The sequence below is a fragment of the Ahaetulla prasina genome, chromosome 12 (genome assembly GCF_028640845.1).
Source record: "Ahaetulla prasina isolate Xishuangbanna chromosome 12, ASM2864084v1, whole genome shotgun sequence".
Taxonomy (NCBI): Eukaryota; Metazoa; Chordata; class Lepidosauria; order Squamata; family Colubridae; genus Ahaetulla; species Ahaetulla prasina.
In genome coordinates this window covers 4,466,813-4,478,935 of record NC_080550.1, presented here as the reverse complement: position 1 = coordinate 4,478,935, position 12,123 = coordinate 4,466,813, and the positions used below count along the sequence as shown (strand labels likewise).

The following is a 12,123-nucleotide window of genomic DNA, read 5'->3' as shown; positions in this document are numbered from 1 at the left end:
GGAAATGGCGGGGACCGGCTGCATATGCGGTTAAAGATTTTCAGGAGGGCTTATTTTCGGGCAGGGTTATTTTTGTGCATGTGCTTAAAAGCCCAATTGGGCTTATTATCCAGGGAGGTCTTATTTTCAGAGAAACACTATATACCAATGATAGACACTTTCCTAATAAATTAGGATTACCAGATCAATGCAGCCAAAAGTGGCAGATGACCACTCAACGGTGGTAGTCCCAAAGATGCTTTCCAAAGACTTCCTTGGTCTTCATCTTTGAAAACATTTCGCTTCTCACCCAAAAAGATTCTTTAGTTCTCACGGTTCTTCAGTTAGAACCGAAGAAGCATCTTGGATGAGAAGTGGAAAAATTCAAAGAAAATTCAAAGGGAAAAAATACAAGGAAGTCCAGTTGCCTTTTGGAAAAAGGACCTTCTCGACAACCAGGTCCTGAATAGTTGAGAATCTCCATAGACATCAACGCTGGTAGAATGTTCTTAACAGCTACGAAGTGGAGATCGCGGCTTTTATATTCCAGATATGGTAACTCTACGCCAGATATTATTCAAGGGGTGCAAATGGCGTGGTTATCTTGGATATAATGCAGAATAAATTATGGAAGATAATATTCTTTTTTTTTTTTGAAGCCATGGAAACTCTCATATCAACCCTACTAGACAAAGTAAGACAAATAATCTGGTTCCAGCGATAACAGCATTCTGTGTTCCTAATAGAGACTTGCATTTTTAATCAACATTTACTGTTGATGGATGGAGCCTATTGTTTTCATGTGTTTGACCTGACAGGTTGTATGGATAACTGCGACGTTGCCTTATGTTGTGCTGTCTGTCCTGCTAATCCACGGGCTAACTTTGCCTGGTGCATATGAGGGAATCAAGGCGTATCTCAACATAGATTTTGGACGATTGAAAGAAGCTCAAGTAAGTCTTCTACCCGCCTACCGTCTGCGCTCTCAGTTGTTAAATTCCCATTCTGGAAATGATTGTAGTTACGATTCTCATGAAGAGTCTAAAGGGAATCTCTTCTGAACATTTGGTCGCCTCGTGAGATTTGTAACTACAATCATTGACTTATTATTATCATCAAATACCGTATTGAAAAGCCAGCTCGATGTAAAATGCCTTATTTATGTTTCTTGGTTTGAATATCCCAGCAAAGCATTTTCAGAAGTAACTAGGACAGTCTGCATTAAAGTACGAACCTCTCCAATTGTAATTTGGAGAATAATCTCTCAGGCAACCATATTGTCTAGTCCTGTGATGGCGAACCTATGGCGCGTGCGCCCAAGGTGGCACGCACAGCCATCTTTCCGGGCACACGAGCTGCCACCCAACTCATCTGCAGCTGCGCATGCGCGCATGGCCCAGCTGATGTACAGGCCTCTGGTGTGCATTCATGCAATTCTGGAGGCCCAGATGGTCTTCGGAGCTCTCCTGTGAATGCTTGCGCATTTGTGCATGCACACGGAAGTACCTGCAGGCAGGATGTGCATGAGCAAATGGTGTGCATTGTGCGTGTGAAAGCCATACCCATGCATAGATGGTACAGTTGCACGTGCAGCGCATGGGGGGGAGTCGCGTGAAAGCTGTGCGCATGCACAGATGGTGTGGTTGCACACGCAGCGCCCGGGGGAGGTGCCGCACGTAATGAAGCGTGTACCTATTTGGCACTCGGTGAGTAAAAGGTTTGCCACCACTGGTTTAGTCCAGGGGTGGGCTTCAAAACCCATTGCTACCGGTTCGCTCGTGGGCCCATGCATGCTCGCGCGTGATGGTTCTGTGCATGTGCAGAAGCGTCCGGGCGGGTGGGCGGAGCCTCCCACTGGTGCCGCTACCACTTCTTCTGAACCAGGGCTCCACAACCTGTCAGAACCTGCTGGATTTCACCCCTGGTCTGATGCCTGAAATCGAATGTCTTCTTCACAAGAAGGAAGAGTATTTGCTTCTCAGATCAAGTCTGCCCTGTCAGGAAGAGCGAGTGGCTTGGTGCCATTGTTCTCCAGAAGGAGCTTCCTGCAAACATCTTGGTGTCTGTGGACGTTCTCCAATTGTTTTCTCTTTTCCTTAAACTATAAATCTATCATTTATTATCTGCTAGCAAGCATCATAACGCCAGCCCTGGGCCAGAGCAACGTTCATAACAAGACCGACGCTGGAGCTTAGAGGGGAGACCGACTGGCTGGCTGGCATTCCTTGTAAAAACATTTAGTTAAGTAAAAATAGTTTGGGACAGTCACCCTGGGCAGGACGAGTGGCTGGCGAAGTCAATAAATAGCATTACTGCAGAGTAAACAGCTGAGGAGGGAACGTTTTGGTATGAATGATCAGCAGAGAAGTTTTCTTCACAGGGGTTAACATAAAGAAAGATGAAACAATGCTGTGATATTTTCCCCCACTGAGAATGGATGAACCATGACGTATGGACGGCATAAGAATGAGACTACTCCGGAAGAAAAGATAAACCCAGTATTTGTTAATATTTATTTATGCCTTTCTTGGATTTGTGGCCTGTCATTCTTCAAGCATTTAAGGCACTCTCCATGCAGATCTCTTACTTGAGCTGGGAGAAAGATCTCGGGGTGAAATGCTACCGGTTCGAGCAAACCAGTAGCAGTGGTGGCGCATGGTTCAGCGAACCGGTAGCGGCAGCAGAGCTAGGCTCCACCCACCCGCCCGGACATCATTACTTCCTGGTTTTAACCAGGATTGTAACCTGTTTTTGATCCTCTGTGCATGGGCAGAAGGCTTTGCACATGCGCAGAGGGTCCAAAATCGCACTTGATAATGGCAGCGCGTGCACTTCCAAACTGGTAGGGAAGGTAAGTAAATTTCACCCCCGGAGAAAAGGCCCTAAAGTCAATCATTCAGGTTGACTCCATCATTGAAAAAAGCTTCGCCAGCAGTTTTTGAAATTTCTGAACCAGGTAGTCCTTAACTTATGACCACAATTGGGAGCAGAATTTCCATTACTAAGCAAGGAAGTGTTCAATGACTCACACCCGATTTTATGACCTTTCTGGGGGGTGGGGGCGGGCACAGTTGTTAAGCAAATTACTGTGGTGGTTAAGTGAATCACACAGCCGTTAAGCAAACCTGGCTCCCTCCCCTCTCCCATTGACTTTGCTTGTTGGAAGTTGGCTAGGAAAGTTTTTTTTTAAATTTGCATTTATATCCCGCCCTTCTCCGAAGACTCAGGGCGGCTTACACTATGTCAAGCAATAGTCTTCATCCATTTGTAAATTATATACGAAGTCAACTTTATTGCCCCCAACAATCTGGGTCCTCATTTTACCTACCTTATAAAGGATGGAAGGCTGAGTCAACCTTGAGCCTGGTGGGGCTTGAACCTGCAATAATTGCAAGCAGCTGCTGTTAATAACAGACTGTCTTACCAGTCTGAGCCACAGAGGCCCATAAGTTGCCAATTACATGACCCTGGAATGCCGCAAACATCATAAAATACACGCCGGTTGCCAATCGTCTGAATTTTGATCACGCGACAACTTAAAAATGCATTCACAATGAATTCTCTTCATGTAGGTATGGATTGATGCTGCCACACAGATATTTTACTCTCTTGGAGCTGGGTTTGGTGTCTTAATTGCCTTTGCGAGCTACAATGAATTCCACAACAATTGTTACAGGTAAGTTGCATTGGTTTAATTGTGTGCATATCTTTAATCTTTCTATTGGCTTTTTTTTTTTTTTAAATTTTCATACAACGAGACATTAACTAGAAAATAAGAGTGCGCCAAAGGGAAACCAGGCCCTTCCAGAGCATAGAACAAGTCCAAGAAGTAGTGCAAGATCAGAAGATGTGGAGAGAGCTGGTCAACAGAATTGCCAAGAGTTGGACACAACTGAATGTTCAGTTCATCATCATCATCATCATCATCATCACCACCACCACTCACCGTTTGTGATCTAAAGAAGCCTCATGGGAGGACCTCGTGCGATTTCATGGAAGTAAAAGAAGATGGGAAGACTGTAGACTTTTTCATGTGGCTGTTGCTAAAAATAGGATCGATAACATGCTCGCCAATGTCTGATGACGGATATGGCAGAAGAAGAAGAAGAAGGAGAAGGAGAAGAGGAGGAGGAGGAGGGGGGGGAAGAAGAAGGAGAAGGAGAAGGAGAAGAAGAAGAAGAAGAAGAAGAAGAAGAAGAAGAAGAAGAAGAAGAAGAAGAAGACGACTAGACTACAAAAGGATAGAAAGGATACCAAACAATGGATGGAAAATAGTCAAGGAGAGAAACAACCTGGAACAGTGATGGCTAACCTTTTTTGGACCGAGTGCCCAAAGCACGCATGTGCGAACTCCCAAAATGCAATGCACGCGTGGCCCATGCATGCATCCCACCACCATGCGCATGCGTGTGTGGCCCCCACATGCACGCCCCCCGCCACATGCATGGCAGAGACCTGAAGACCAGTTGGCTGGCAGGAGGAGCATGCGCATGCGCGGCAGAACTGAGCTGGGGTGACGGCTCGTGTGCCTACAGAGAGGGGGCTGTGTGCCACCTCTGGCACACGTGCCATAGGTTCGCCATCGCTGACCTAGAACCAAGGAGAAATTTTCTGACAGGGAAAACAATTAACCAGTGGAACGAGATGCCTTCAGAAGTTGTGGGTGCTCCATCAATGGAGGCTTTTAAGAAGAGACTGGATAGCCATTTGTGTGAAATGATATATAAGGTTTCTCACTTCAGCAGAGGGTTGGACTGGAAGACCTCCAAGGTCCTTTCCAACTCTGTTATTCTGTTCTCTGATTGATTAGACGCATCCCCTTTCCCACATAACCCATAACCATGAGATTTGAAGAACACTGTTCCATCAAAACCCCAAAAATCTCCCCAAAGAACAGAAGCAAACAAATTTCATAAACATAAACCAATTTCTTTTCCATCGTATTAAAAGAAAAAGTAGAGGGAGGGGAAAGGCTAGATATTTGTGGTGGGTGGGCAAACAAACCCAAATTTCATTCCAAGTAAGCATTTTCATCATTGGGTTTATTCTACTGTGAGATCAGCTCCTGCACCTGTTTTGGAGAACTGAATCCATGTTTTCGTTTTAGCATCCTGATTCGCTCTCGATTACAGTTTGGTTGGGTCACTTGAGATGGGCATCATGCAATAGTTGTGACACCTCTAATCACACACGCTTATCCTAATGGCAGCCATCTGCCTTTGGAATCTGATTGCCATTAATTGTAGCCAATCACTAGGATGCACGCCATTGGGGGAAAAAAAGGAGCAAGAAATAAAACATTTCCGGCGTAATTGCTTTTATCCCTGTAATTGGAGTAAATTTACCGTGCAGTGTTTTAAAATGCACACGAAAAATGAAAAAGCAACTTCACCCAGGTTCTGCTGAAGGAAGGATGACATGCTCTTAAAGGCAGTTTTCCCAGTTGCGTTAACTTGTTTGGCGATCATTCGATCTGCCTTCTGGTGTTTTGCTAAGTGTTTCTCTTTCCTTGCCAAATAAGAGTAAATTTGCTCTCATTCTGAAATATTTATTTCTCTTTAACCCTTGAAAACAACGTTTGCTTCTCAGACAAGTGGAAAGATTTGGTCTTGACTTGTTTAGTAGAGTAGAATTCTTTATTCGTCAAGTGTGATTAGACACACAAGGAATATGCAGTATGGTGCATATGCTCTCAGTGTACATAAAAAGAAAAGATACATTCGTCAAGAATCATAAGGTACAACACTTAATGATAGTTATAGGGTACAAATAAGCAATCAAATCAAACTAGGAAACAATCAATATAAATCGTAAGGATACAAGCAACAAAATTACAGTCATATAGTCATAAGTGGGAGGAGATGGGTGATAGGAATGATGAGAAGATTAATAGTAATAGTAATGGACACTTAGCGAATAGTTTGACAGTGTTGTGGGAATTAGTTGTTTAGCAGAGTAATGGCGTTTGGGAAAAAACTGTCCTTATGTCTAGTTGTTTTGGTGTGCAGTGCTCTACAGCATCTTTTTGAGGGTAGGAGTTGAAACAGTTTATGTCCAGGATGTGAGGAGTCTAAAATATTTTCCCAGCCCTCTTTTTGACTCGTGCAGTATACAGGTCCTCAATGGAAGGCAGGTTGGTAGAAATTGTTTTTTCTGCAGTTCTAATGATCCTCTGAAGTCTGTCTCTGTCTTGTTGGGTTGCAGCACCAAACCAGACAGTTATGGAGGTGCAGATGACAGACTTAATAATTCCTCTGTAGAATCAGCTCAGTTCCCAAATTGCTGGTGAGACTAATTAATCCAAGATACTTTTTCTTAATGGATCAGGCTTTTTGAATTAGGATTCTGAAATCTGAAATCAAAGCAAATGAAATAAAACAAAATAATAAAAAAAATGAAAATAATATTTTATCCCAGATCTTGCTTCTTTTCTTGCTTCACGCACGATTCTTGCTTCTTCTTTAACCCGGTGTTTTGAATCTTGCCTGTCAAACTAATCCAGAATTCAAATCCTATTTGTATATAATGTTATAAATATCAAGTTGGCCCCTAAAATGCTAGGTAAATGTGAATTGGGGGGGAAAGGGAGAAATATATAGTATATAGATATAAATATTGATATAATCTATAAATATATAGATTCATCTATTTCAGTTTTAGAATAGAATAGAATAGAATAGAATAGAATAGAATAGAATAGAATAGAATAGAATTTTATTGGCCAAGTGTGATTGGACACACAAGGAATTTGTCTTGGTGCATATGCTCTCAGTGTACATAAAAGAAAAGATACGTTCATCAAGGTACAACATTTACAACACAATTGATGGTCAGTATATCAATATAAATCATAAGGGTTGCCAGCAACAAGTTACAGTCATATAGTCATAAGTGGAAAGAGATTGGGGATAAAAACTATGAGAAGATTAATGGTAGTGCAGATTCAGTAAATAGTTTGACAGTGTTGATGGAATTATTTGTTTAGCAGAGTGATGGCCTTCGGGAAAAAACTGTTCTTATGTCTAGTTGTTCTAGTGTGCGGTGCTCTATAGCGTCGTTTTGAGGGTAGGAGTTGAAACAGTTTATATCCAGGATGCGAGGGGTCTGTAAATATTTTCACAGCCCTCTTCTTGATTCGTGCTTTTGTTTTTGTTTGTGGGTCTGCAAAAATGTCACTGGACCCAGCTTTTTTGTCTTTAAAAATATTGAAAATACCTTTTCCTTATTATCCTCTTTTTTTTTTTCCTTCTCAATTTTTGGTTCTCCTAGGGATGCACTTATGACTAGTACAATCAACTGCGTCACCAGCTTCATCTCTGGCTTTGCCATTTTTTCTATCTTGGGCTACATGGCTCATACATACAAAGTCAGCATTAAAGATGTGGCTACAGAAGGTAAGGAGGTTTCTTCCGTGCAACCCCCATCTGATTCCATGAACGGTTTCCCTTTAAAAATAAATAAATAATAAATCCTGAATTATTCGTTGGCTCATCTATTCTCCTCTTTGTGGTATAAGGAGAGTGCCTGGTTAAACAAAGTAGACATGTCCGGAAATGTCGAAGAGATACTTGTCCTACGAATTAAATTTCTGAGAATCTTGCTTGGGGGTTTTACTCTAAGGTAAAGGTAAAGGTTCCCCTCGCACGTGTGTGCTAGTCGTTCCTGACTCTAGGGGGCGGTGCTCATCTCCGTTTCAAAGCCGAAGGGCCAGCGCTGTCCCAAGACGTCTCTGTGGTCATGTGGCCGGCATGACTCAATGCCAAAGGCGCATGGAACTCTGTGACCTTCCCACCAAAGGTGGTACCTATTTTTCTTCTTGCGTTTTTTACATGCTTTCAAACTGCTAGGTTGTGGCAGAAGCTGGGACAAGGAACGGGAGCTCACCCTGTGACAGGCGCTAGGGTCTCGAACCACTGAACTGCCGACCTTTCGATTGACAAGTCTTAGCCACTGAGCCACTGCGTCCCTCTAGTTTTACTCTGTTTTTTTTTTTTAAAAAAGCAAAAGAAAAAAGCACAAAATCTTATTCTAAACTGAATTCAGAGGGATATTTCAGGGTCAGGATCATTTCCAAAGGGTGAGGCATAGCGACACCTTTTTTTTTTTGTTTGTTTACATTTATACCCTGCCCTTCTCCGAAGACTCAGGGCGGCTTACAATGTATAAGGCAATAGTCTCATTCTATTTGTATATTTGTATATTGACCAGTCACAAGTATTACAACAACAAAATTTATTATCCGTCTTCAGTCCGATCAAGGCAAGGAGAAGGGAGGGTGTGGAATGGTTACACATGTTTACGTTGATTGAAGTGTACAAACCTTAAGTTTATAAAATTGGGAAATGCATGTTTTAATATCTTAAAGTTTATGAAATCAGGAAACCCAAATGTTCTTGTTTCTTAGGAGCTGGGCTGGTTTTCATCCTTTATCCAGAAGCTATTTCAACTCTCAACGGATCAACGTTTTGGGCAATTGTGTTTTTTATAATGCTCCTTAGCCTGGGCATAGACAGTTCTGTAAGTATTCTGCAAGGGTCGTGGTGACGCAGTGGTTAGAATGCAGTATTGCAGGTTAATTCTGCTGACTGCCAGCAGTTCGATCCTGACTGACTCAAGGTTAACTCAGCCTTCCACCCTTCCGAGGTGGGTAAAATGAGGTCCCAGATGGTTGGGGGCAATATGCTGACTAGAAATGGTAGTAAAAGCACTACAAAACGGTATATACGTCTAAGCGCTATTACTATTGCTATTCCTTGCTCTTTCCTTTTTCCTTTTGGTAACATTTTAGTATTGAACTATTTTAATTCTAGAATCATCATCATTTAACGACCCCATAATCCCTTGCAATGGGATGGAGTCTGGGCAACTGAATGAAGCTAGCAGAGTGTTTTAATGGCTGGACGCCCTTCCTGTACCCAATGCGGAGTTTTGTTCAGCAGATATAGGCTCAGTATGCGGCCAGAGAGAGAAATATCTGCCTGTACCTAGAATCGAACTCACAGCCTCCTGAATGTGAGGGGGGAAGCTCCACCTCTCGGCCACCGCACCACTCCATTTTAATTCTAGAATGATCTATTTCAGTTTTGCTTGTGGGTCTACAAAAATGTCACTGATATATATCTAAAGAGACAGGGGAGGGAGAGTCTGCAGAATATAGCTAAGATGGTGTGGTTGGAACTCTGTTTTTTATGTGTGGATGCATACTTCATATATTAAAAAAAAAACATCCACTATTCAGCCTGCCATCTTTATTGTTTTAACCAACCCTAAAAATGCCCCTGTAGAGACATTTTTGGTACTTTTATTTATTTATTTATTTATTTATTTATTTGAATTTATATCCCGCCCTTCTCCGAAGACTCAGGGCGGCTTACACTGCGTTAAGCAATAGTCTTCATCCATTTGTATATTATATACAAAGTCAACTTTATTGCCCCCAACAATCTGGGTCCTCTTTGACTAACTTTGACTAACCAACATTAGAACTGTATGACACAGTAGGTGAATGTTGGTTTGTTCCGACTTGTCCATTCTTAGGACATGCCAACTTTTGATGGCAAGTCCATCTTCTCTTTCTTCCCAACTTAGATGGGTGGCATGGAAGCGGTCATTACCGGTTTGGCAGATGATTTCCAGATCCTGAAGAGAAACAGAAAGCTGTTCACACTTGCCGTCTGTATTAGCACTTTCCTCCTGTCTCTCTTGTGCGTATCCAATGTAAGTGCACTCTTGGGAAGGCAGGCCTTTGCCAGTAAAATAAAATGGAAGGGAATGGAAGGTGTGTTAGTACCAATAGAAGAGAATATTTGTAGCTCAGGGTTGAACTAGGGGATCGTTGGTGTTCTCTGAAAACGAATATTATTTTCTTGCAGATGTTTCATTATCCAAGTAGGTAACATCATGTGTGATATCCTTCCCTCCCTCCATCTCTTCCTCCCTCCCTTCCTCCCTCCCTCCCTCCCTCCCCTCCTCCGTCCCACCTTCCCTCTCTGTATTCCTTCCTTCCTTCCTCCGCTTCCTCCTTCCTTCCTCCCTCCCTCCCTCTCTTTCTGCCTCCCTCCCTCCCTTTCCCACTCCCCTCCTTCCCTCTCTCCCTCTCTCCCTCCCTTCCACCTGGAAATCATGCTAATAATTGTTATATCACAAAATATGATGAAGTTTCCTTCCTTCCTCCCTCCCTCCCGCCCTCGCAGCGCTAGGGATTCGAACCGCTGAACTGCCGACCTTTCGATCGACAAGCTCAGCGTCTGAGCTTAGCCACTGAGCCACCATGTCCCACACCCATCTGCCCTTACTGATGTTCATTCACCTCTTTCTAGTGTTAAAATGGGTGCTTATATTATTTCAGGAACTGGGCAAAATAATTTCTAAGTGGCCCAAGTTTGGAGCATTCCACTGCGTTTTTGAAATGACGGTCAAGCTTATTTTACAAGCTGCTTCCTTCTCATCTTATAGGGCGGGATTTACATACTGACTCTTCTGGATACTTATGCTGCTGGGACCTCCATCTTATTCGCTGTTTTGGTGGAAGCCATCGGTGTTTCTTGGTTTTATGGTGAGTGGTGAGAAGAGCAAGTTTAGCTCTTTTATTTGATGACTGCAGACAGACAGTGAGTCTGTCCCAAAACTGGGTTTAAATTGTTTCCAGAGTCTTCATGAATCCTGCAGAAAAAACTGCCCCAAGACTCCCTGAGGAGAAAGATGTATCTGAGGTATAGTTGGGGATCCATCCAAGGTCACATGGATTTGAGGGGTACCTTAGTGCTCTCTGAGCTGGGTTGTTTTCTTGCAGATGTTTCATTATCCAACTAGGGAAAATCATCAGTGCTAGAAGGGAGTGGTCTTTGTGGAGAGGAAGAGGAGGAGGAGAACTGCAGAGTCCTTGGTGCTCTCTGAGCTGGGTTGTTTTCTTGTAGATGTTTCATTATCCAACTAGGGAACATCATCAGTGCTAGAAGGGAGTGGTCTTTGTGGAGAGGAGGAGGAGGGGGAGAAGGAGGTGGAGGAAGAAGTGGAGGAGGAGGAGGAGTGGGAGAAGGAAGAGGAGGAGGAGAACTGCAGAGTCCTTGGTGCTCTCTGAGCTGGGTTGTTTTCTTGCAGATATTTCATTACAGAACTAGGTAACACCATTGGTGTCTTAACTTCAGCACTGATGATGTTATCTAGTTTGGATAATGAAACATCTGCAAGAAAACAACCCAGCTCAGAGAGCACCAAGGACTTATCACTTCAACCCTGAGATACAAATATTCTCGTAACTTTAAACTGTCTAACAAACAGTCATAAGTCAAGGTCTACCTGCATTCCTGCATTTGTAGAAACCATCAGGAAGAGCTTGTCTTCATTGCATGGTCTTCTTCATTTTAGTTTTAGGAAGGAATGACCACTCAACATCTGAGGATAATCTTTTGCCTTCTGAACGGCTCCTGTATGTCAAAAGACCCTGGCCAAAATGTAGAGCCACTGGTATAAAAGAGGCATTGGGAGATTAATCCACACAGAGGCAGACTTGACTTTCCCGATGTGTACGTAGTAGCCATAACTCGGGCCACCCGAGGCCTTCTGCAAATTGAAATAAGCGCACTTGGATAACCCTAGATTGTAGTGGCTGTATTCATTATGACTGTGATTTGCAGGGGTTTATGAACTGCCTCAAGGCAAACCTGGGGAAAATGGCTTCTTAATCACTCCTGCTCCTGCCAAGTTGCGAATGACAAAAGCCTGTTACTGGCAAATCTCAGAGACCGGGAGCCGAGTTTTTGTGAGACCTTCAATTATGCTGTTCCCATCTTGTTGGATAAATGGTTGTAATTGCAGGGCATCTGAGACTCGGCTAGGAAAGGTAGCTTCAGTTCTCTCCCTCCATCAGATGCTCAGCTGGCAGCTTGTTTGGAGATCTCCAGACACACTTCAGATTCTACAGCTCAATCCTCCTTCGTCTATGATGGCAGCAGGGAGGACTTCTGGGAAGTTTAATTCTACCGGCTCTGACCTGTACTGACTTGCCTAGCCCTGTCACGGTTTAGACATTTAGGAAAGAAAGACCCTCGACTCCCTATGTTTGAAGGGATAAGGTTCTTTTACTAAAGATAAGTGGTTGCAGCCAATAGTGGGTTCCACTTACCTTCGCTATCGGTTCAGAAC

At 43.2% G+C, this 12,123-nt stretch overlaps 1 protein-coding gene across 2 annotated transcripts in view; it reads left to right on the top strand.

Moving 5' to 3' along the window:
* Positions 1-12,123, top strand: part of SLC6A2 (solute carrier family 6 member 2) — a 47,232-nt gene that overhangs the window by 20,538 nt on the left and 14,571 nt on the right. For both annotated transcript variants that reach the window (XM_058155398.1, XM_058155399.1), the window contains exons 5-10: positions 798-932; positions 3,552-3,655; positions 7,249-7,373; positions 8,384-8,496; positions 9,568-9,696; positions 10,435-10,534. In XM_058155398.1, coding sequence (XP_058011381.1) covers positions 798-932; positions 3,552-3,655; positions 7,249-7,373; positions 8,384-8,496; positions 9,568-9,696; positions 10,435-10,534 — 706 coding nt within the window. The remainder of the gene's footprint in view (positions 1-797; positions 933-3,551; positions 3,656-7,248; positions 7,374-8,383; positions 8,497-9,567; positions 9,697-10,434; positions 10,535-12,123) is intronic.